The sequence below is a fragment of the Aotus nancymaae genome, unplaced genomic scaffold, assembly GCF_030222135.1.
Source record: "Aotus nancymaae isolate 86718 unplaced genomic scaffold, 86718_ANA_hifiasm-v0.15.2.pri h1tg000003l, whole genome shotgun sequence".
Lineage (NCBI taxonomy): Eukaryota > Metazoa > Chordata > Mammalia > Primates > Aotidae > Aotus > Aotus nancymaae.
The window spans coordinates 35,029,325-35,055,739 of NW_026988414.1; the positions used below are offsets into that span (position 1 = coordinate 35,029,325).

General features: G+C 43.0%; 1 protein-coding gene across 7 annotated transcripts in view; it reads right to left on the minus strand.

Annotated features, from left to right (window-relative positions):
* The window catches only part of FRMPD1 (FERM and PDZ domain containing 1), a 90,220-nt gene that overhangs the window by 14,599 nt on the left and 49,206 nt on the right, over positions 1–26,415 (minus strand). For 5 of the 7 annotated variants that reach the window (XM_021671512.2, XM_012463404.2, XM_012463402.2 and 2 more), the window contains 4 exons: positions 24,963–25,008; positions 17,307–17,414; positions 6,220–6,315; positions 274–399 (listed from right to left, as the gene is read on the minus strand). In XM_021671512.2, the coding sequence (XP_021527187.2) occupies positions 274–399; positions 6,220–6,315; positions 17,307–17,414; positions 24,963–25,008 (376 nt within the window). Of the gene's footprint in view, positions 1–273; positions 400–6,219; positions 6,316–17,306; positions 17,415–19,160; positions 19,427–24,962; positions 25,009–26,415 lie in introns of those variants that run through there. The other 2 variants (XM_012463406.2, XM_012463407.2) reach the window with 2 other exon arrangements.

Sequence of the window (26,415 nt, forward strand, 5' to 3'; positions counted from 1 at the left end):
TTGAGAACATCAACTTCCCTCTCTAAGCCTTTGTCTCCACATCTGCAAAATGGGAACCTTAAACCTGTGTTCTGCCTACCTCATACTAGTAGATGAAAATCAGGCTGATTCTTGTCCCATAATCCCCAGGCTGAGTGAGCTCTGTGCCTTCTGGGGCAAGAGAAAGTGCATCAAACATGCAGACGTGCTGAGCCCTGTCCCCAGAGGTTCTGGCTGAGCCGTGCAGCCAGCCCAGCCCATGCCTCCCCGGAGCAAGCGGCCAGTCCTTCCTACCTGCTGAATGAGTTCCTCTTCATGCAGCAGGTGCAGCCGGGAGATACTGTACTGCTCTTCCAGGGCCAGTGCAAAGTACTCAATACTTCGGATGGACAGCTTCTCCTTCACAGTGAGGATGATGTCCTAGCAGGCAGAGAGGTACAGGGGTTACTCAGGGAACAGGGAGGACTTCCCTGACCTTCCTGCCATTCCTCAGTGCAGCTAGGGAGAGAAAAGTCTGCACTGATGGGCCCACTGCCGACTTAGGTAGGAGTCTGGCCCCACTCATCAGGCCCTAATGACCCTGCAGCCACAGCTCCCCTCTTCTCAAGCTCCACTGCCACCCATATAGCCACGCTGTCTTGCTTTACTTGGAAAGCTGAACCCATCCAGTGGAGGCTTCTGCCTCTGTGCTATGTCTCTAGACTTACTCTCTCTCTGGAGTTCCCAGTCTGGTGGGTTTTTTTTGTTTTTTGTTTTGTTTTGTTTTGTTGTTTGAGACAGGGCCTTGCTCTGTCTCCCAGGCTGGAGTGCAGTGGTGCAATCTTGGCTCACTGCAACCTTTGCCTCCTGGGTTCAAGCAGTTCTTCTGCTTCGGCTTCCTGAGTAGCTGGGATTACAGGCATGTGCCACCACGCCCAGCTAATTTTTCTATTTTTAGAAGAGATGGGGTTTTGCCATGTTGCCCAGGCTGGTCTCTAACTCCTGATCTCAAGTGATCCTGAACTCAAGTGATTTGGCCTCCAAAAGAGCTAGAATTACAGGTGTGTGCCACCATACCAGACTAATATTTTTGTATTTTATTAGAGACGGGGTTTCACCACGTTGGCCAGGCTCCCAGTCTGTATCTTTGACTGCTTACTAGATAGACTCCCACTACCCACTCACTATGCAACTGAGGGAAACGTCTCTTTTTTTTTTTTTTTTTTTGAGACAGAATCTCGCTTTGTCACCTAGGCTGGAGTGCAATGGCACGATCTCAGCTCACTGCAACCACCGCCTCCCTGGTTCAAGCAATTCTCGTGCCTCAGCCACCCAAGTAGCTGGGATTACAGGTGTGCGCCACCATGCCCAGCTAATTTTTGTATTTTTAGTATAGACGGGGTTTCACCATATTGGCCAGTCTGGTCTCAAACTCCCAATCTCAGGTGATCTGCCCATCTCAGCCTTCCAAAGTGCTGGGATTACAGGCGTAAGCCATCACATCTGCCCACAACTGAGGGACACTTCCGAACCTCAGTCACTTCTTCTGCAAAATAGAGGACAATAATGCCTACTTCTGAGATTGGTTGATGGGACAGAATGGTTGTGAATGCTGTGCTGACACATTCTGGTTGCCATGCCACACTCTTCTTGCTCACTAGAACAGCCCTCTGTGACCACGAAGTCTTTGCTGCCTCGGAGCATTCACACATGCTGTTCCCTCTGCCTGGTATACTTTCCCCATTACTCTTTCTAGGTCTGTTTCTTTCTCTTCCTTCGGGTCTTAGCCCAAATGTTACCTCTTAGAGAGGCCTTCTCTGGCCAGTGTACATAAATGTAATCATCCCTGTTATTCTGTGTCCCGGTGTCCTGTTTATTTCCCTCACCATTATTTAATATTATTTTCTTCAATTAACAGCCATGGTAAAGTTAAGTGAATGGGGTTCTAGACCTACACTCCCAATTCCCAGCTATCATTGCTCCTTCTCTCCATGCCTCAGTGTTTCCATCTGCAGAATGGTAATAATATTAACATGTATCTCATAGGGAGTTGTTGTGTACATCGAATTGATTTCCCCATAGAAGGCACTCAGAACAGTACCTGGCAGATGGTAAGTATTCAATGCATGCCAACTGCTAGTCTCTGTTTTCCTGCCTGTTGTCTTTCATCGCACTAGATGGTAAACTCTCTGAGAATGCGCGCCTTGCCTGTGCTGTGCTCTGTTAGGCAGTATATTCAGTGCTTGGCACTTAGTAGATGCATACAAACTTTCACTTGGTGAATAAACAAAAATCATAAATGTCCTGCCAGAACCTCAAACATAGTAAGTCCCACGCCATTAGGTGCTACTTCCTTCTCACGACTCCCAGTTCAGAATCCTCTCTCCACTTGTTCATCACCCCCTATAACTACCCCGTGACTAGTCCTGAAGGGGCTGTTTACTTCTGCAGCTCCACACCATTAATTCAGTGCTGACCGTGTGCCCAGAATTGTGCTGGCCCTGATGGAAAGCCTGTCTCTTGACTCTGTCCCTTCTTCTCCATTCTCCCACATCTACCTCGGCTTGGGCTCATGCATTCTGCCTGGCTTTGTAGAGGGATGTCCTGTGAACCCTCCTGCCACCCATCTGTTCCCCGCCTTGCATGTAGAGCAAAGGTTGGCAAACCGTAGCCTGTGGAGCAAATCCAGCCCACTGCCTATTTTTGTAATTAAGGTTTTATGGGAATATAGCCATGCACATTTGCTACAATGGCAGAGCTGAATAACTATGACAGAGATCCTGTGGCCTGCAAAACCTAAAATATTCACTGTCTGGCCGATTACAGAAGGTTTGCTGACTCTTGATCTAGAGGAATTTGTCTAAGACTTGTACTAAGCATGCTCTCCCTTGCTCAAGAACATTCAGTGGCTCTTGATGGCCCACTGGCCAAAATCCAAACTCCTCACCTTAATATTCAAGGCTTTCAAGGTATCAGGTGCCAACCCACTTCTCCCACTTTACGTTCTGCTGCTTATCCCAACACACTCTGCCCACAAGCCCCACACTTGTCAAACTTGCCCATTTCTGGGTCTTTGTAGGCACTGTTCCCCATGACTGGATGTTGCCTTCACACATTACTCCTGGCCCACTCCAGTCAAAAGCCCATCTATCTTTCTGAGTCTGCCAGGCAGGCTACCACTCCACTCCCCAAGAGGCCTTTTCTTGCCACCCAGCCATAAGTTGCTCTCCCCTGAGCCTGCACCACACGGCTTCTGTCCCGCTTCCACGGTCTGAAGCACACTGTACCTCATTTCACTGTGAGTTGTGTCCAGGTCTCATCTCCTCACCCTAGCCCCATCCCAAGACTCCAGGCTTCCTAAGAGTGTAACCCTGGGTTATTTATTCATTTGTTTATTTATTTAATTTAATTTTTTTGAGACAGAGTTTCGCTCTTGTCGCCCAGGCTGGAATGCAGTGGCGCAATCTCGGCTCACTACAACCTCTGCCTCCCGGATTCAAGTGGTTCTCCTGCCTTAGCCTCCCAAGTAGCTGGGACTACAGGCGTGCATCAACATGCCTGGCTAATTTTTGTATTATTAGTAGAAACAGGGTTTCACCATGTTGGCCAGGCTGGTCTCAAACTCTTGACCTCAGGTGATCCAACTGCCTCGGCCTCCCAAAGTGCTGGGATTACAGGCATGAGTCACTGAACTCGGCTCCTGGGTAATTTATTGCCAAGTTGTTGGTGATAACAGAAATGCCTGGCACACAAAAAGTGTCAATAAATGTTTACTGGTCAAATGACATATTCTTTTTCCTGATTTAGAGAAAGAGGGTTTTCTAATACAAGAACTTTTCTTCCCTTGGTAAGGGAAAGGGGAAGTCACTGATGAGCTGACAGTAATTTTTCCTTTTTTCACTCGTAAGATTTATTTATATCTACTGCTCTCTGTGTCATAAACAGCTAAAGGCTTTGCTTTAAAAAAATTTGGCTACTACAGATAAGTAAGATTAACCAGTATTATACTGGCTAAGTCCTTGTTCATTTCCCCAACTCTCTCTATCATCTTAAGTTTAATTTCCCTGTAATGTGGGCCTTTATTGTAAATTACCTCAAAGTCCTTTTGACCACCAAAGGAGGACTTGCTTTAAAGAACTCTTCCATTCCAATCCAATCAGTAACCCCTTTAATCAAAGATGACGAAAGTAGAACTCTTGTCTAATTCATTTGCAAAACTTCCCTTTTATGCAGAATGGCAGAGTGACAAGATCCAGCACAGAGTTCAAAAACAGACCAAGTTTGAAGCCAGTTCTGAGCTAGCTGACCTCGACAACTTCTGGACCTCTTGGGCCTGTATTCTCATCTGCAGAATGGGGATAACTAGTTACTTCACAAGGTTGCTAGGGCATTAAATGAGATTGTATATAAGGAAGTGCCCAGGAAGAGTGCCTGGCGTGTAGTTAACACTTAAAGTCTATTCCTCTCTCACCTTCCTCCTCCAGGCTTGGAGTTCCCCTGGTTCAGAAAGCCCTTCTCCAGCTTCTTCTAAGTCACATTTAGGAAGAAATAGAATAGGGCATTTGGAGCAGCTGTAGGAATTGCCAAATGAAGGTGCAAGAGAGAAACACTAGATGTGTGCATGTAGGTGTATGTACATTTTACATATGTGCGCACGCATGTGCATGTGTGTGGTGTGAGTGTACTGTGTGAATGTCTGTGTGTGCATGTGTGTCTTGGCTACTGTTGATCACCTGTAGCGGCACTGGCCTACTTGAACCTGCTCTCCCCCTTGTACCAGAAGAGCTGGGCTCAATGTTTCCTCTTACATGGTTTTTATGTTCAAACAACTTTGCTTCTTCACTGCAGCCTCACTCTAACACTATTTACTCCCTTGTTCAAGAACTGTTGGCACCATACGTTATTATCTATGGATAAAAGTCAAGCTCTGTTGTTGCCTGGCATTTGAGGCCCTTCCCAGCCACTCCTCCCACAAGAAAACAGCCTGTGCCCCAGTCCTGCTAAATAGTTTGCTATTTCCTGGGCAATGCCCATTTTTCTGGCTCTCTGCGTTAGTTCATGTGACTCTCTGATTGATATGTACCCTACCCTCAACTGCCCTGTCCCTACCGGCCCTTGTTGAAATCTTAGTTGTCCTCCAAAGCTCAGTGCAGTCCAGCTTCTTTCCCAAGCCTTGTCTGATGTCCGGACAGGCTGGAACAGATGGTACTCTTCACCTTGCACGCAGCTTATTTCATCCTGCCGTGGACTATTGGGCATTCCCTGAATGTCCACCCTCCCTAAACTAGACTGCAAACTTCTGAAGACAGAGACCACCCTTGACTAAGCTCAGTAACCCCTCTCAGAATCTCATACGGGGAAATTGTAAAGGATAAGTTCAATTGACTTTTATTTATTTATTTATTATTATTTTTTAAAGACGGGGTTTCACCATGTTGGTCAGGCTGGTCTTGAACTCCCGACCTCAGGTGATCTGCCCGCCTAGGCCTCCAAAGTGCTTGGATTACAGGCGTGAGCCACCACGCCCAGCCCTATTTTTTATTTATTTTTGAAACAGAATCTCGCTCTGTCACCCAGGCTGGAATGCAGTGGTATGATCTCAGTTCACTGCAATCTCCGCCTCCTGGGTTCACGCGATTCTCCTGCCTCTGCCTCCTGAGCAGCTGGGATTACAGGCGTATGCCACTGTGCTGGCTAATTTTTGTATTTTTAGTAGAGATGGGGTTTCACCATGTTGGCCAGGATGGTCTCAAACTCCCAACCTTAGGTGATCCGCCCATCTCAGCCTCCCAAAGTGCTGAGATTACAGGTGTGAACCACTGTGCCCAGCCAATTGACTTTAACAAAGAACAGAAAAGGCAGAGCCTGGGCCTTTCCTGACATCTCACCTGGGTTTTCAGCTGCTCTAGTGTCTGGGGTAGCAGGTAGAGTAGCAGACAAATAGCAGGGAAGCCTGGTGGTTATGGGTGAAGGTTTAAGAGTTCTAATCTGACCTTTGGGCAAGTCATTTAATCTCTCTAATTCCTGATTTCCACCCTCTAACCCCCACCCAGTTAAGATGATGGTAAAAATACCATCTTTCTGGGTGGTTGTGCAACTAAATGAGATAACATGGCACTTGGCTTATTATTATAAGGGCTCATATTACAGGGTCCATGGTGTTTGTGAGACCACCAAGGCAGATGCAGGGCAAGATGCCTGGAGGGTCCTAGCAGCCAGAACATTCTCCTGGGAAAAGAGGTTCAAGTTTATTCTTAATACCTTTACGGTTGTGTTTGCTTCAAACTTGAAAGCTTTGGTCTGTCCATTCTCCAAGTATAGCTTGAGCACGTTGGGCATACACAGCAAAGAATTACCCTGTAAAACACAAAAGTAAAAAAAAAGTGAGAAAAAAAAGAAAAAAGGAGAGATCCAAGATGGCCAGTTAGGAGCAGCTCAGGATTCCAGGTCCGAGTGAAAGCGCAGAGGGTGAGTGGACACCGCATTTCCAGACGGATTTTTACTGCCCACAGACCAGGAGATTCCCAGGCGGAGGAGCCCCACGGGTCGCCAGGGCGGCTGTTTTGGCTGGCGCAGCTGTTTTGCCTGTGCCCTGGCTCAGCGGTTCCCAGTGCAGAGTAAACGAGACTGTGTCCCCTCTTAGCCAGCAAGGGGAGCTGAAACAGGGAGCCAGGCCAGGAGATTCCCAGGCAAAAAAAGCACCACGAATCTCAGAGCCGCAGTTTCAGCCAGCACAGTGGGTCACCGCACGGGAAATCACACAGATCCCGGTGCTTATTCAACAGACAACCAGGTCACCTGGTAGAGAGCCGACCGTTCAACTAAAAAACAAAAGGCTCTGAGGCAGGGAGCCAGGTGATCAGGCCTGACTGGTCCCGCCCCCACAAAAACAAAAACAAAAACAAAAAAACAGCAATTGGAAACGCTCTGGGTTGAGACTTTCACAGCAAGCACAGCTGAACCTGGGACGGTCCAGCTCTGTGGGGGAGGGGCATCCGCCATTACAGAGGCACTCTACCACTACAGAGACAGTCCGTCATTCCTGGAGCAGCCTGCAGTTGCTGAGGCAACCCGCCATTACAGAGAGAGTCCATCATTACAGAGGCGGGCGACCGTTGCTGAGGCAGTTCTAACTACACCCATATAAACAGGACTGCAGGGAAGTTCACACAGCAGCTGGGCAGAGCCCACAGCAGCTCAGCAAAGCCTCTGCAGGCTGAGAGTGACTAGGCTGCCCCCTTGTGGGCAGGGCAGCCCTGAAGAAAAAAAAAAAGGCAGCAGCACAGTGGAAACTCATAAAGCCCTAACTCCCTGGGACAGAACACATGGGAAAAAAAAAAAAAGGGGGTTTATGAGTCCTGCTGCTGCAGACTTAAATTTACCGGCCCAGCAGCTCTGAATGAACAACAGGGCTCACATCTCAGCACCTGATATAATATAAAGGACAGACTGTTTCCTCAAGCAGCTCCCTGACCCCCATATATCCAAAGAGTCACCTCATAAAGGAGAGCTCAGACTGACATTTGGCAGGTATCCTTCTCGGACAAAGCAGAAGAAGAAACTGGTAGCAATCTTTACTGTTCGTCAGCTGCTGCAAGTGATCCCCAGGCAAGCAGGGCCTGGAGTGGACCTCAGCAGTCCTACAGCAGAGAGCCCAGACAGTTAAAAGGAAAACTAAGAAACAGAAATAACTTCATCAACAACAAACAGGACGTCCACTCAGAGACCCAATCAGAAAGTCAACAACTACAAAGCCGACAGGTGGATAAATCCACAAAGATGGGAAGAAACCAGCGCAAAAAGGATGAAAATACCCGAAACCAGAACACCTCCCCTCCTACAAGGGATCACAACTCCTCACCAGCAAGGGAACAAGACTGGATGGAGAATGAGTGTGATGAAATGACAGAATCAAGCTTCAGAAAGTGGGTAATAAGAAACTTCCATGAGCTAAAAGAACATGTTCTAACCCAATGCAAAGAAACTAAGAACGTTGAAAAAAGATCTGACGAAATGCTAACGAGAATGGACAACTTAGAGAGGAATATAAGTGAATTGATGGAGCTAAAAATCACAACACAAGAACTTCGCAAAGCATGCACAAGTTTCAACAGCTGAATTGACCAAGCAGAAGAAAGGATATCAGAGGTCGAAGATCAACTCAATGAAATAAAACGAGAAGGCAAGATTAGAGAAAACAGGGTAAAAAGGAATGAACAAAGTCAACAAGAAATATGGGACTATGTGAAAAGACCTAACCTACGTTTGATAGGTGTACCTGAATGTGACGAAGAGAATGAATCCAAGCTGGAAAATACTCTTCAGGATATTATCCAGGAAGAGTTCCCCAACCTAGCAAGGCAGGCCAATATTCAAGTCCAGGAAATACAGAGAACACCACAGAGATATTCCTCAAGAAGAGCAACCCCAAGGCACATAATCGTCAGATTCACCAGGGTTGAAATGAAGGAGAAAATACTAAGGGTAGCCAGAGAGAAAGGTCGGGTTACCCACAAAGGGAAGCCCATCAGACTCACAGCAGATCTCTCAGCAGACACCCTACAAGCCAGAAGAGAGTGGGGGCTGATATTCAACATCCTTAAAGAAAAGAACTTTCAACCCAGAATTTCATATCCAGCCAAACTAAGCTTCATAAGTGAAGGAAAAATAAAATCCTTTGTGAACAAGCAAGTACTCAGAGATTTCATCACCACCAGACCTGCTTTACAAGAGCTCCTGAAAGAGGCACTACACATAGAAAAGAACAACCAGTACCAGCCACTCCAAAAACACACCAAATGGTAAAGAGCATCAACACAATGAAGAATCTGCATCAACCAATGGGCAAAACAGCCGGCTAGCATCAAAATGGCAGGATCAAATTCACACATAACAATATTAACCCTAAACGTAAATGGACTAAATGCGGCAATCAAAAGACACAGACTGGCAAATTGGATAAAAAGCCAAAACCCATCAGTGTGCTGTATCCAGGAAACCCATCTCACATGCAAGGATACACAAAGGCTCAAAATAAAGGGATGGAGGAAGATTTACCAAGCAAATGGAGAGCAAAAATAAGCAGGAGTTGCAATTCTCATCTCTAATAAAATAGACTGTAAAGCAACAAAGATCAAAAGAGACAAAGATGGACATTACATAATGGTAAAAGGATCAATGCAACAAGAAGAGCTAATGATCCTAAATATATATGCACCTAATACAGGAGCACCCAGATACATAAGGCAAGTTCTTAATGACTTACAAAGAGACTTAGACTCCCACACAATAATAGTGGGAGATTTCAACACACCATTGTCAATATTAGACAGATCAACGAGACAGAAAATTAACAAGGATATCCAGGACTTGAACTCAGACCTGGACCAAGCAAACCTAATAGACATTTACAGAACTCTCCACCCCAAATCCACAGAATATACATTCTTCTCAGCACCACATCACACCTACTCTAAAATTGACCACATAATTGGAAGTAAATCACTCCTCAGCAAATGCAAAAGAACAGAAACCATAACAAACAGTCTCTCAGACCACAGTGCAATCAAGTTAGAACTCAGAATTCAGAAACCAACCCAGAACTGCACAGCTTCATGGAAACTGAACAACTTTCTCTTGAATGTTGACTGGATAAATAATGAAAGGAAGGCAGAAATAAAGATGTTCTTCGAAACCAACAAGAATGAAGACACCGCATACCAGAATCTCTAGGACACATTTAAAGCAGTCTCTAGAGGAAAATATATAGCAATAAGTGCCCACATGAGAAGCAAGGAGAGATCTAAAATTGACATTCTATCGTCAAAATTGAAAGAGCTAGAGGAGCACGATCAAAAAAACTCAAAACCTAGGAGAAGACAAGAAATAACTAAGATCAGAGCAGAATTGAAGGAGATAGAGACATGAAAAACACTTCAAAAAATCAATAAATCCAGGAGCTGGTTTTTCCAAAAGATCAACAAAATAGACCACTAGCCAGATTAATAAAAAAGAAAAGAGAGAATAACCAAATAGATGCAATAAAAAATGATAAAGGGGATATCACCACAGATGCCACAGAAATTCAAACCATCATCAGAGATTATTACAAACAACTCTATGCACATAAACTAGAAAACCTGGAAGAAATGGATAAATTCTTGGACAGTTGCCTCCTCCCAAGCCTAAACCAAGAAGAAGTCAAAACCCTGAATAGACCAATAACAAGGTCTGAAGTCGAGGCAGCAATTAAGAGCCTACCACCCCAAAAAAGCCCAGGTCCAGATGGGTTCACAGCCGAATTCTATCAGACATACAAAGAGGAACTGGTACCATTCCTTCTGAAACTATTCCAAATAATCCAAAAAGAGGGAATCCTTCCCAAATCATTTTATGAGACCAACATCATCCTGATACCAAAACCCGGCAGAGACTCAACAAGAAAAGAAAATTACAGGCCAATATCCATGATGAACATAGATGCAAAAATCTTCAATAAAATACTGGCAAGCCGATTGCAACAGCACATCAAAAAAGCTTATCCACCATGATCAAGTAGGATTCATCCCGGGGATGCAAGGCTGGTTCAACATACACAAGTCTATAAATATAATTCACCACATAAACAGAACCAAAGACAAAAACCACATGATTATCTCAATTGATGCAGAGAAGGCCTTTGACAAAATTCAACAGCCCTTTATGCTAAAAACTCTCAATAAAATAGGTATCGATGGAACGTATCTCAAAATAATAAAAGCTATTTATGACAAACCAACAGCCAATATCATACTGAATGGGCAAAAACTGGAAGCATTCCCTTTGAAATCTGGCACTAGACAAGGATGCCCTCTCTCACCACTCCTATTCAATATAGTACTGGAAGTTCTAGCCAAAGCAATCAGGCAAGAAAAAGAAATAAAGGGTATTCAATTAGGAAAGGAGGAAGTCAAATTGTCTCTATTTGCAGACGACATGATTGTATATCTAGAAGACCCCATCATCTCAGCCCACAATCTCCTGAAACTGATAAGCAACTTCAGCAAAGTCTCAGGATACAAAATCAATGTGCAGAAATCACAAGCATTCCTATACACCAATAACAGACTTAAAGAGAGCCAAATCAAGAACGAACTGCCATTCACAATTGCTACAAAGAGAATAAAATACGTAGCAATACACCTAACAAGGAACATAAAGGACCTCTTCAAGGAGAACTACAAACCACTGCTCAATGAAATAAGAGAGGACACAAACAGATGGAGAAACATTCCATGTTCATGGTTAGGAAGAATCAATATCGTGAAAATGGCCATACTGCCCAAAGTAATTTACAGATTCAACGCTATCCCCATCAAGCTACCAATGACCTTCTTCACAGAACTGGAAAAAAACACCTTAAACTTCATATGGAACCAAAAGAGAGCCCACATAGCTAAGTCAATTCTAAGCAAAAAGAACAAAACGGGAGGCATCACACTACTGGACATCAAACTATACTACAAGGCTACAGTAATCAAAACAGCATGGTACTGGTACCAAAACATTGATACAGACCAATGGAACAGAACAGAGGCCTCGGAGGCAACACAACATATCTACAACCATCCAATCTTTGACAAACCTGATAAAAACAAGCAATGGGGAAAGGATTCCCTGTTTAATAAGTGGTGTTGGGAAAACTGGCTAGCCATATGCAGAAAGCAGAAACTGGACCCCTTCCTGACACCTTACACTAAAATTAACTCCAGATGGATTAAAGACTTAAACATAAGACCTAACACCATAAAAACCCTAGAAGAAAACCTAGGCAAAACCATTCAGGGCATAGGCGTAGGCAAGGACTTCATGGCCAAAACACCAAAAGCATTGGCAACAAAAGCCGAAATAGACAAATGGGACCTAATCAAACTCCACAGCTTCTGCATGGCAAAAGAAACAGTCATTAGAGTGAATCGGCAACCAACAGAATGGGAAAAAATTTTCACAGCCTACCCATCTGACAAAGGGCTGATATCCAGAATTTACAATGAACTAAAACAGATTTACAAGAAAAAAAACAAACAAGCCCATTCAAAAGTGGGCGAAGGATATGAACAGATACTTTACAAAAGAAGACATACATGAAGCCAACAAGCATATGAAAAAATGCTCATCATCACTGGTCATTAGAGAAATGCAAATCAAAACTACATTGAGATACCATCTCACGCCAGTTAGAATGGCATCATTAAAAAATCTGGAGACAACAGATGCTGGAGAGGATGTGGAGAAATAACACTTTTACACTGTTGGTGGGAATGTAAATTAGTTCAACCATTGTGGAAGACAGTGTGGCGATTCCTCAAGGACCTAGAAATAGAAATTCCATTTGACCCAGCAATCCCATTACTGGGTATAGATCCAAAAAATTATAAATCGTTCTACTATAAGGACACATGCACACGAATGTTCATTGCAGCACAGTTTACAACAGCAAAGACCTGGAACCAACCCAAATGCCCATCAATGATAGACTGGACAGGGAAAATGTGGCACATATACACCATGGAATATTATGCAGCCATCAAAAACGATGAGTTCGCGTCCTTTGTAGGGACATGGATGAACCTGGAAACCATCATTCTCAGCAAACTGACACAAGAACACAAAATCAAACACCGCATGTTCTCACTCATAGACGGATGTTGAAAAATGGGAACACACGAACATAGGGAGGGGAGCACTATACACTGGGGTCTGTTGCGGGGGAGTGGGGGGGGACAGCGGGGGGTGGGGAGTTGGGGAGAGATAGCATGGGGAGAAATGCCACATATAGGTGAAGGGGAGGAAGGCAACAAATCACACTGCCACGTATGCACCTATGCAACAATCTTGCATGTTTTTCACATGTACCCCAAAACCTAAAATGCTATTAAAAAAAAAAAAAAGTATTGTTATATCCCTGATTTTTTTTCTTCTGGAGACAGGGTCTCACTCTCTCACCCAGCCTGGAGGGCAGTGGTACAATCTCTGCTCACTGCAACCTCTGCCTCCTGGGTTCAAGTGATTCTCTCACTTCAGCCTCACAAATAGCTGGGATTACAGGCAACTGCCACCACGACCGGCTTTTTTTTTTTTTTTTTTTTTCCTGGGACAGAGTCTCACTCTGTCACCCAGGCTGGAGTACAGTGGCATGATCTCAGCTCACTGCAACTTCTGCCTCCCAGGTTCAAGCAAATCTCCTGTCTCAGTCTCCCGAGTAGCTGAGACTACAGGTGCATGCCACCATGCCTGGCTAATTTTTGTATTTTTTAGTAGAGATGGGGTTTCACCATGTTGGCCAGGCAGGTCTTGAACTCCTGACCTCAGTTGATCCACTGACCTCAGCCTCCCTAAGTGCTGGGATCACGGGCCTGAACCACTGTGCTCAGTCTAATTTTTGTATTTTTAGTAGAGACGGGGTTTCATCATGTTGGCCAGCTGGTCTCGAACTCCTGGCCTTAAGTGTTCTGCCTGCCTTGGCCTCTCAAAATACTAAAATTACAGGTATGAGCCACCGTGCCTGACCTGTTGTATCCCAGTCACACCTTTCCTGCCCCTGGGTATGACAAATCCTCGGTTGTCTGATCCTGCCTGGTTTGGAGAGCAGGATCCTCCCTAACCTCCTCACTGTGTCAGGGGTGGCTTCTCGGCACTTGGGAATTTCTCCAATGCACAGGCATGCATTGTCAAGGGATACCCATGAGGACTGTTAGGTATGATAAATGGTGGAGAAGAGTGAGCCCTTCCACAAGCATACTGATTGCACCACATGAGCCTGTGTGATGTCTCATGACCGTCAGCTAACATTTCACTGCTGGTTGCACTCTTATAGGATGCAATTTGGCAAGCCAGATGACCAGCATGCACGCTGTTCAACATGGGCCTTTCAGAGATTCTTAGACTCTACCTTGTGGGACTGGGGTGGGATGGGGAGGGTAGGGGAGCCTCTCCTATCCTCATTTTATTGCTGCATTCCCTATAATGAATATCACCAAAGGGCAGAGGGATGCTCTCCAATACACTCACCCCAACTATCACCCTAGATGTGTGAGGTCCCCGAAGGGACTCTGCCACTCTTGTAGGGCTATTTGGGCAAAAGGTACAGGACTAGTCTGTGTTTGGTGGCCCCATGCCAGCTAGAGCTCCTGGGATGAGGCAGGAGAGGGTTTTAGAGAATCTCCCAGCCCTCATAAGAAGTGACTTCTGAGTGTTTGCTTTCAAATACAAAGGACCCTTGGGGCTGGTGTCCTCCAGAAGCACAGAGGGATTTTAGAGTACCCAAGATTTGAGCTAGAATTGGCCCCCTGCATTCATCTCTATAAAGAGTTTGGGTATAAAGCCCACCTGGGTAAAAAAAGTTTATAATCTTTTTCCAAAAAAACCTTTCAGATTTTTCAGATGACAATATTGAATCTTCTAAATATAAAGGTGTTTGTATCTTCTAAGCAAAACTCACAATCATCACTCTCTATAACTTTTTTTTTTTTTTTTGACAGAGTCTCACCCTGTCGCCCAGGCTGGAGTGCAGTAGTATGATCTCAGCTCACTTCAGCCTCCGTCTCCTGGGTTTATAACTTTTTTTAAAAACACAATATTTTTATGGAGGAAAAAGGAAGATGTTCATATTCCAGTGCTATTTCACATTACATCAGGATGAGGGATTTCAGACTGCTTACTCTGCTGCCATCTTAATTCTGTGGCTTTGGGTGTTTAGAAATCTTAATTTTGGGGTTTCCCAAGTAGGAATTTTTTTCCTTAGTACTTTCTTTGTGATTTAAAAGCTTTTCAAAAGATATATTCATAACAACAATACGTAACTACCACCACTTACTTTCTGCTAAGGCTTCTTCCAATTTTTATCTGTATCTGTAAATAGTTTTTAGAGAGCTGTAATAATTTAATATGCATGATGCTATGTTCATTTTCTACCCAATTCACATTTCATATACAATTTTTAGGTGGGCTTTATATTTATAATTTTAATGGCTTTATAATATTCTATTGAGTTGAAATATCGGAATTGATTTCACAATTCCTCTGCCCTAGACAATTGAGCATTTTTTTCCATTTTGGGAGCTATTTAAAACGTTGATACTATAGATATCTTTAAATATATGGATTTTCATTTAAATTATTGTATTCACTAATAGGAATGCAATCTCTGGGTCATTTTTTATGGCAGTCATTAAATTTTGTTTTTTTTTTTTCACCTCAAAAAATTTAAGCCAATTTATAAAGCCATCAGTAGTGCAAGACTGTAATTACTTTCTCAGCATTGGGCTTACAGTTTTTCTCTATTTGTGCTCATTTGCTAAGTATAAAGTTATACCTTTTAATATTTTTTCCTTTGTATAACTGTGAGCAAAGTCAAATATATTTCAAATATCGGTTTACTACCTCAGATCCTTCTTAACACAGTGATTATGTATCCTAAGGCAGTCTTACTATGTTCCAAGGGGAAAAGTTTAACGGCCAATTTTATCAGCTTTTAAACCCTTGAAAGGAGGAATAGGTAGGTCACAGGGATGAACTCTTGGTTTTGCTATCTCTGCCTTGTGTGACTGATGTAGAGACTCCCAAAGATTCTCTGAGGTGCCCCAACCTTCCAAGTCTTCCTGGAGACACCTTTTTAGAACCTTGTCCTTTAAACTCCCCATCCCCACCAAAACTCAAAGCCAGTTTTGTAGCCAGGTCAGGTGAAAATTGTCCTTATACGGTCCCCTCAACATAGATAGCAGTGAATAGGAAGTCATGGCCATTAAAACAAATCAACCAAGTGACCCTGTCCACACCTGTAGTGCCTTTACTCTCTACCTGTTATGCTAGCTGGTTCTCACCCTCACTACTCATCACTGTGCATGACTCGAAATGAAGAGTCATGTGTTGAATCTAAACTTAATTTTCTTTTTTCTTTTTTTTGAGATGGAATCTCGCTCCTGTAGCCCATGCTGGAGTGCAGTGGTGTGATCTTGGCTCACTGCAACCTCTGCCTCCCAGGTTCAAGTGATTCTCCTGCCTCAGCCTCACGAGTAGCTGGGACTACAAGTGTGTGCTACCACGCCCAGTTAATTTTTGTATTTTTAGTAGAGATAGGGTTTCACCATGTTGGCCAGGCTGGTCTCGATCACTACCTGGTGATTGGCCTGACTTGGCCTCCCAAAGTGGTGGGATTACAGGCATGAGCCACTGCGCCCGGCCAAATCTAAACTTAATTTTCTAAAGAGGCTCAATCCAATTTCACAAACATGACTCAAATATTGCTGACTGACAGGTGTTTTCAGAGTAAAGCATTAGGCCTCCCACTGGCCCCTTCCTGAACAAGTCCACCTTTCTCTCTCAAGTCTATCTGAAGGTGTGCTCTATTAAGTAGCAGGGCAGGTAGAAAATAAGGGCTCTGTAGATGTAGACCAGGTCACCTGGATCCTTTGTTAAAATGGTGGTAGCCCCCACCCCCTCTTACTCCCATGGCCTTTGCTGGTCTCTATGGTGAGGAGACCAGATAAGGACAAGTTTTGACTTTAAAGTTTCTGAGTCTAATTTTAAGAAATTCAGAATGGCAATAGTTATAGACTACTGGGAGAAATGTGTAAATTATGAATAAATATGCCTTTTATCCAACACTCCACATTAAAATCAAACTCTAGCCACATTTTCCCGTTACAAATTTGTCTTCTGAACCCCCAACCCTGGGTCTCTCCATATTAAAAAGGACTAGACAGCACATCATAGTGAAAAACCAAAGAACTGAAGTCACGTGGGCCTGGGCTCCTGCATTTTCTTGCTATGTGATCTTAGAGGTTAAGTGTCTTAATCTCTCTAGGCCTCTGCTTCCTCTTTTGTTAAAACACCTCCCTTGCAGGGTATTGTGATAACTAAGGACTGTGTACACGCAAAGTTAGGTCACATAATAGAGGTTCAATAGATGATGGGCTCTTAAAAATAAAAAGCAATCCCATCACCACTGGCATTATTATCAATAGATCACCTTCAGAGGGAGTAATAAATTTGAAGATGCAAAATGAGAAATTAACTAGTGGAATCAGTTGGAATTTCATGGGCAGAAGAATGGAGTCACAGAACCATAGAGAGCCATACTCAGTGCTCTTCTTCCCAGTCCCCACCCAGGGCCCAGAGCTCCCACCAGCTCTCCCAGTCCAGGGTCTGCAGGCATCTGACAGGGAGGGTGCACAAAACCTCTTGCAAATGCACTACACCTCTGTATCCTCTCTGTGCTGTGGGATTCCAGAGGTTCAGGGAGTTATGTGCCAGAAGGCAGCTTGCCAGCTTCATAAAGAGTAATTTCAATCCCTTGACTAGTGACATACCTGGCTGTGTCCACTGATGAGCACTTCTTCAGCAAAGTGCACCTTCACAGGGTTGGTCTTTAGCCTGGCTCTCTTCTCCTCGGTCAGGAAGGACGATTTGGGGACTCCCTGTAAAATATCAACATGATGCATTCTGAAGCAGCACTTTCATAAAAGCTTGTATAACTAGCTTCTCATTTCTTAAAAACAGAAACTTTGATAGCTGTTGCAGATTTGATTTAAACCCACAGGAAAGAATAATAACCCATTAAAGGTATTTTCATAAAATCTAGGGATCCCAAGCCAGATAATGTTCTCACATGCCTGAGAATAGTTGGAAATTCAACATGGTAGCAAAATAGCTGTGATATGACGAAGACAAAAGGTCCTGCCCTATGAACGGGAAGATGTGAATTCCAACTCATGTTTTACTGCTCAATAGTTGTGAGAACTATCTCAAACACAAATTCTTATGAAAGAAAACCACATGAATGTGTAAAGCACAACAAAATAACTCTCTGTGACTTTGGCCCAGTCCTTGCCCCTCTCTGGCCTTCAGAGTCTTTCCATCTGCACAATATAGTAGTTAGACAGGATTTCCTGAAACTCTGACCCTTATGACTTATCCTTGGCCCCACTTTGCTCTTATCTTTTGGGAGGTACCCTCTTTTCCCAGAAGTAAAGAGTCATCACAGGTTGGTATGAGTATATAGTGAAGCCTTTGGCCTTGATCATATCAAGCCAAATTGTGACACTTCCTGAATACCATGTTACATGATCTAGACCAACAGGCTGTGACCTTCCTGGATGAAATCCTGACACACTATATTCCAGCCTAACATCCTATGTTCCCTTGGTGTGGACAGTCCTTTAGGCCAGCCTCTAGAATGTTTACATGTGTAAGAGTTCCAAGATGAAACTCTGGGCCATGTTCTGTGAAGATGGGAGAAGAGATACATAACAGCAATCAGGGAAACAGCTGGAAACAATGTTCATAGACTCAAATACCAACTGACCAAAGCCATGAAGTACATGAAATGAACAAGTAGCCCCCAAATTTTAAGGCAAAAAGATAAATGTGATTCTCATGGGTAACTAGAACCTTGGCATGACAGGATTCATGACTATGACTCAACCTCTCAAATATATAATTTGTTTTAAAACAAAAAAAATAGTAGAAAAGAGGAGAAATAATAATGTTTACAGAGAAGTACACCTGTAGAAATTAGAGAAGGGATAGAAGGAATAAGAGAAAAAGTTACAACCCAAAATTAGTGATAAGACTATCAGATTGCTTTGAATGAGTTCAAGACTCCCATACCACTTGAATCTAGGGGGCTTGTTGACCTATTAATGTAAGTTGGTATCCTCCATGAAACAAAGAACGGAAGAAACGTTAGGAGATTAAAGATGGTCCAATATCAAGTTTTCCAGAAAATGAATATGGAGGATTTAGGAAAACACATATTGGTAAGTCTGTCATTAATTCTTAGCAAAATCAGGTTGGGTGCATGGCTCCTGCCTGTAATCCCAGTACTTTGGAAGGCCAAGGCACATGGATCACCTGAGATCAGGAGTTCAAGTCCAGCCTAGCCAACATAGTAAAACCCTATCTCTACTAAAAATACAAAAATTAGCCTAGTGTGGTGGCACAAACCTTTAGTCATAGCTACTCAGGAGGCTGAGGCAGGAGAATCACTTTAATCCAGGAGGTGGAGTTTGCAGTGAGCTGAGATTGTGCCACTGCACTCCGGCCTGCTGACAGAGTGAGACTCTGACTTAAATAAATAAATAAATAAAAGATTCTTGGCAAAATCCAAGATAAGAGATAGAGAGCTTTAAGACAGTGATCACTAACAGCCAATATGGAGTTACCAAGAACAAGTCAGAGCCAACCAAGTTCATTTTTCCTTTGAAGATAGAGTCCATATTGGTAGACCAGGGTTCTGTGGATATAGTAGGATTCCTTCATTCTTGCAAAGCATTGGATAAAGTCTCCTATAATCCCCCTGTGGAAAAGGCCAGATGCAGTGCCATTAGGTGGGTTCATACACTAGTTGACGTGCACTCAAAATAGTCCCGATTTCTAACTCAGCAACTTAGTCTCCCTTCGGCTCAATCCTCAACAGTGATGTTTAGCAATGTCTTGGTTGAAGCCAGAGAAAGTGAAGTTGCCAAACCTGTGAAGGACAGAGCTGCAAGGTGTCATCAGATATCAGGCAGCAAGAATTTGGGGGGGCAAGGTCAAGGAACTGGGAATTTAAAAGAGGGATGCATGGGAAACTTAAGGACTGAGATAGCTATGGGTCAAAGGCCAGGAAATCACCAAAAAGAAATATAAGACAGTAAAAGGAGTTGGGCTGTCAAGAGCTGCAGGGAACAAGATAAAGGACGTGGTCAAAGTAACAGGTACAACCATCACCAGCCTACAGACTCAAAGGAATAAGAAATCAGGGGCAGAACAGAAGAGAGATGCAGAGAGGAAAGGAATCTGCAGGAAGAAGCCACTGTTGTCTCTCACCTTCAGGAGATAAATCCTGAATTAGGCCCAGAGCTGGATTGTGCTCAAGAAAATCAACTGGCAGGAAACTGAAGGAACTGGAGTAGACTTAGGAAGGGGAGGGTCCCTGACAGGAAGGGAGAACGACTACAGCTATCAACTGTACAAATAGGCCTTTCAGCCCCACAATTCCCTGAGTGTAAAATCTCAGCATGCCAGAACACTGGGCAAAAGCAACATCACAGGGATTAATGTGAAGTGTGGCACTGAGCATCTAAAATATCAATTGCACAAGCATGGTATTTAAGGGACTTGGCTTGAAAGCTACTCATTTAAAAGCCAGCTCAGTATTTAGTTGGCCACCAGTTTCACCCAAGCTGACAGTGTGATGGAGCCTGCTAAAATGTTGACCCAGTTTTGGGCTTTGCCAGCATTCTTGGTGCATATCCATTCCCCATGATACTCAGCATTGGTCACTGGTGGAACTGTGGTTCTTTCTGGGTGTCACTATTTGGGAGAGTCATCATGAAATTGGAATCTGTCCAGAAAGCTCTCAGAGAAGTGAGAATTCAGAAAAACACATCTATGAGGAATCACTGATGGAACAGTTGTTTAGCCTAGAGAATATCACTCTTCCAAATCTTTGCCATTTCATACAAAGTGGACTTGCTCTGAACTAGTTGGTGGGAGTCACAGGGAAGAAGGGCCATTCTTACATTTGGGCCCACCCAACCATGAAACTGGCTGCTTTGGGAAAAAAAACATGCTGACATGAAAGTGCCTAACACACAGCCCCCACTGTGGCTCCTGCACTATTATACCTGAGCATCAGCTCTGCCATCCTGCATATCTTGGCATCTGGAACATATTATAAACCACCTCCTTACACCCACTTCAGTCATCTAATATTTTAAAGAGACAATTCAAAGGATATGAGCTACTCATTATTCGAGAACGTCTAAGCTCTCCCTGGATTCTAAATTAATTAATCAGAAAGCAGCAGACCTCAGCTGATAAAATCTCTTTGTACATGTTTTTTGCTGAACAAAAAAAAACATAAAACATAAACAAAAACATAAAGTTAATGTTTAAAAGGGCACTGAAAGGGACACTTTGGAAAACATTCCTATATCTTTTTGCAATACCCTCTGCCCTGGGCTACACAATGTCACTCATGAAGGCAGCAGGGTTTACAGAGGTACAATAGCATAATGCTAAAGAATGTGGGTTCTGGAGTCTACCTGGAAAACAACCCAGCTTCACTGATTTCTGCACGTGAGACCATGGGCGTGTGAGGCCATGGCGTCCTCATCTGTAAAAGGGGGATAATGAGTGTATCTTCCTCATAGCATTTCCTTTTGGTGCAAATTAAATAAAACATTAAATGCTGGCATTAATATTATTACAAATAATGTATTATAGACAATGAATATAGACAATATAGATCTACAAATTTAAACCAGTACAACTCAGTGTTCTAGAGAAGCAGTAATTAATGGTGCAACTGTGGATTTTATCATTCCTAATCAATTTCAAGTAATTTGAGGACTACAAGAATCTACCACGACAACAATGAGCCTCCTTGCTAAAGCAAGACATGTATGATCATTTTGCAATGTTTTTAAAATTCTTTGGGGCCACGTGCAGTGGCTCACACCTGTAATCCCAGCACTTTGGGAGGCAGAGGCAGGCAGATCACGTGAGGTCAGGAGTTTGAGACCAGCCTGGCCAATATGGTGAAACCCCATCTCTACTAAAATATATAAAAATTAGCCAGGCATGGTGGTGCATGCCTGTAGTCCCAGCTACTTGGGAAGCTGAGGCAGGAGAATTGCTTGAACCCAGGAGGTGGAGGTTGCAGTGAACTGAGATTGCACCACTGCACTCCAGCCTGGGTGACAGAGCAAGACTTCGTCTCAAAAATAAATAAATAGGCCAGGAGCAGTGGCTCACACCTGTAATCCCAGTACTTTGGGAGGCTGAGGTGGGCAGATCACGAGGTCAAGAGATCGAGACCATCCTGGCCAACATGGTGAAACACTGTCTCTACTGAAAATACAAAAATTAGCTGGGCATGGTGGTGCATGCCTGTAGTCCCAGCTACTCAGGAGGCTGAGGCAAGAGAATCACTTGAACCCAGGAGGCAGAGGCTGCAGTGAGCCAAGATCGCACCATTGCACTCCATTGAGATGGAATGAAACTCCATCTCAAATAAATTCATTCATTCATTTGTTCATTCATTCATTCATTCATTCTTCGGGGCAGTTCTGGTGAGAGGCCCAGGAGCAGGCTAGCCAATATTTAGGACATTTCTCAGAGGCACTGGTGGCCATAGACTGGGCTAATGCCAGTTCTCCCTGAGAGACCTCCAGAGCACAGTATTTACGTTCCTCTCTTCCTGAAAATCTTGTAGGAATCTCAGGAGTGGTACTGGACACATACCAACTTTCATCTTCCCATACTTTTTATTTTTTAAAGGATTTAGCTCTATGCTGTTTCCCTCACTCCTTACATTAAGTGTTTTCTTTTGCTCATTTCTTGGAAACAGAGTAGGAAAAAACCTGCCTAGTTAAAATTAAGATACTCTCCAATGAGACGATAACCAGCTAAATAAAAAGGACATCCTAACACCTGCACTACCATGTATACTGATCAGATTTCCCTGTTTCCATATTGGTTTCACATTATTTAATAGACAAATTCTGTTAAGAATAGAAGAAATTCCATTTATCTATACATAAAATACTTGGTCTGACATATTTATGGCAAACATCTTCATCTTAATTAGGTGGGTTTTTTCCTACTCTATTTCCAAGAAATAAAAACAAAATATAACACTTGTCAAATACAGAGAGGAGACAATTTCTCTGCTTTCTAGTGTTATGAAGTGTTTGGACCACAGAAGGTTTATATTTTCACATAATCAAATCGCCTTTGTTCCACTGTGCTTCCTTCCACGCTTTAAATGCATAGGCAATCTTTCTACAGCCTATGGCCAGACAGACATCTATCCATGTTGTTTGCATTTTTAGAGGGGAGACTGTATTTTTTCCAAATACTTAAACAAACGTCCAAGTTTGATTTCTTGAATAATTGCCTTTTCTCCCACTGATTTGGAATGCTATGTTTTTCACAAAATATAAATATATATTTATATTTTGTTTCATCATGTTGGTCAGGATGGTCTCGATCTCTTGACCTTGTGATCTGCCTGCCTCAGCTTCCCAAAGTGCTGGGATTACCGGTGTGAGCCACCGCACCCAGTCAGATTTTTTTTTTTATATATGTCAGTAATATTCTAGTTTCCTCCATGTGAGGCTCACATATCTCTTTCCCTTAAGGTTTGTGTATTTTATGTAACTTTTGTCCTTAAAGAAATAGCCCTTGGACTTATCAACACTACAACCTTTGTTTTTCAGAGGATCATTTATATTTTAATTTTTGTTACTTTATTCTGCTTTATGTTTGTTTCCTTAATCTTTTTTTCTAACTTCTTGCACTGAATATTTAATTGCTTTATTGCTGTATTAAATGATAAAAATACTTAAGGCTATGAATTTTACTCTGAATATAGCTTCCACTATACATAATTGGTTGTTTTTTTTTTTTTTTTTTTTTTTGAGACAGAGTCTCGCTCTGGTCACCCAGGCTGGAATGCAATGGCATGATCTTGGTTCACTGCAACCTTCACCTCCTGGGTTCAAATAATTCTCCTGCCTCAGCCTCCTGAGTAGCTGGGATTACAGGCACCTGCCACCACACCTGGCTAATTTTTTATTTTTAGTAGAGATGGGGTTTCACCATGTTGGTCAGGCTGGTCTCCAACTCCTGACCTTGTGATCCACCCACCTCAGCCTCCCAAAGTGCTGGGATTACTGGCGTGAGCCACTGCACCGGGCCCCATAATTAGTTTTAAGAAATACAGTTCTGGCTGGGTATGGTGGCTCACACCTGTAATCCTAGCACTTTGGAAGGCCAAGGCAGGTGGATAACCTGAGGTCAGGAGTTTAAGACCAGCCTGGCCAACATGGCAAAACCCCATTTGTACTAAAAATACAAAAATTAGCTGGGCATGGTGACACATGCCTGTAATCCCAGCTAATTGGGAGGCTGAGGAAGGAGAATTGCTTAAACCCAGGAGGTGGAGGTTGCGGTGAGCCAAGATAGTGCCATTGCACTCAGCATGCTTGATGGGAGTGAGACTCCATCTCAAAAAAAAAAAAAGAGTACAGTTCTAATTTTCAATTATTTTCTAAATAGTCTATAATGATAATTTTGCTTTTTCTATTTGACTCCATCTTTACTTAGGAAATTACATTTTTATTTCCAAATGGCTGAATGGTTTTTAATTAAATTTTTACTAGTTATTAGCTTCTATTTTATTATATTCAGAAAGAGAGACCTGCACAGTTTTTCATTTGGGGAGTTTATTGAGTTTTCTTGGCAGCCTGGAATGTGGTCAATTAGATTAGATTATTAAATGCATTATTAAAATTCTCTATGCCCCTCTTTTTTTCTTTTGGTTTATTTGTGGCCAAGGCTAAGAAGTATATATTGAAATTTCTCACAATGAAAATGTTCTGTCAACTTTTAAAAAACTTTCTCATTAGTAGTCTTTCTTTTGAAAATTTGATTATATACTTTCCCTAAATAATATATAAGGGGCTCCTCGGCCTGTGGTGGTTTCAGATTGCCACTTCCTCCCTGTGTGTCATCTACGCCACACCATGCCACGTGGTGAGCCTTAGAGCTGATAAAACACACTTGCATATCCAACATCTCATTTGGTCCTTCTAACAACCCATTAGACAGACAAGGCAGTTATTGTCACAACCACTATTTTACAAAAGTGAAAACTAAAACTAAATGGTTTGCCCAAAGTCATACCACTCAAACCTGTCTTGAAACTTATCTTCATCCTACTGTGCCCAATCATAGGTGTATCTCTTCCACTGGACCATCAATTCTTGAGGCCTGCACCGTATCTGTTTCCTCCATTGTATTTGCATGGTGGAGGTCTTCAGATAACACGGACTGACTGGCCACCCACTGCCAGGCAGCTCTCACCCTCCACTCTTTGCCTTCCCTGATGACTTTATGAGGGATATCCTCTGGGGGAACAGGGTCTTAGGGACAGAATGGTGAAACTAACACACAGGACATAGAAGGAGATTTACCGACGTGCAGCGAACAACTGTGATTGAAAGAGAATCTTCTGCTTCCCTGAAAAAAGAAAGAATAAAGACAAAAACATTTAGTCATTCTGTGTGATAGATGCATGTGCATGTACACATGAAGCAACCTCCTTTGCCTTAGCTTCTTTTTTTTTTTTTTTTTTTGAGACGGAGTTTTGCTCTTGTTGCCCAGGCTGTAGTGCAATGGTGCGATCTCGGCTCACCGCAAACTCTGCCCCCTGGGTTCAACCGATTCTCCTGCCTCAGCCTCCCGAGTAGCTGGGATTATAGGCATGTGCCACCACACCCAGCTAATTTTGTATTTTTAGTAGAGATGGGGTTTCTCTATGTTGGTCAGGCTGGTCTTGAACTCCTGACCTCAGGTGATCCACCCGTCCCAAAGTGCTGAGACTACAGGCATGAGGCACTGAACCCAGCCTGCCTTAGCTTCTTTGGCTCAGCAAAACTGGGAAATACAACAACCTGCAAAGAAACTTAAACTGACCCAGAGAGCTCCCCCACCTGGAGGAAATCTTCCTATGTCCACCTCCACCATCTAGCCTACATCTAGAGCCACAACATTTATTAAGGCACTTAGCCTTAATTTAGTCCCATACAATGAAGAACTCATCCAGTGGATACTAGTTAGATTTATGTCCCAAAAAAATTTTTAAGAGAAAACATGGCAATAACACAGATAACTTAGGTTGCTATTTCAGAAAACTCAGGCTAAACATTTCACTAAATAGAATGAATGTCTGTGGGTAACATTTATCAGATGAAAGCCAAAGAGTTTATGGTGTTTGCGCACGAAGTCAGTGTAATGAGCCCAATCATGTAATCAAGACAGTAGACATCTCTGTCTTGCATTATCTCTTAGATTTCAAAAGTGATCAAATCAACCAGATAACTGCCAAACCTCTACTTTATATTGTCGGGCAGAACAGAGAAAATGGATTCATATTTTCCTTTCTCTTTGCCATTGCTACGTAGAGAAGCAGTTTGCAAAATAATTTCATTTGACTTCTTGCAATATGAACATTTAGGCCAATTGCTGCTGGTGAGTTATTTCCTCAAATGCATAAACTCAGCCCAAGATGCGTTAAGTGTCTGGGGACTTCCTCTTTTCCATTTTAAATAAGAATAGGCCTTTTCTGAGATAAATCACAATAAACCAAAGTGCAAGTGCTCTAAAGGACATATTGGCCTCACAGTATTGGGAGGAATTTGAGATGTTTTCTTGCATTGTTGTGTCATTTTGTTTTGCTTTGTGTTTTTCCTTTTACATATGACACTGAATAATACATGCTCTTTTTAGATACTGGGAACTAAGCTAAAAAAAATTGAGGCATCCTGGGATTCTCACATGCAAAATACAGCAGAGGGCATAGATGCACACAGCACACCTCAAGTCACGCACCCCTGCTCAGAAGCCTTCAACTGCCTGCCCTTTCAG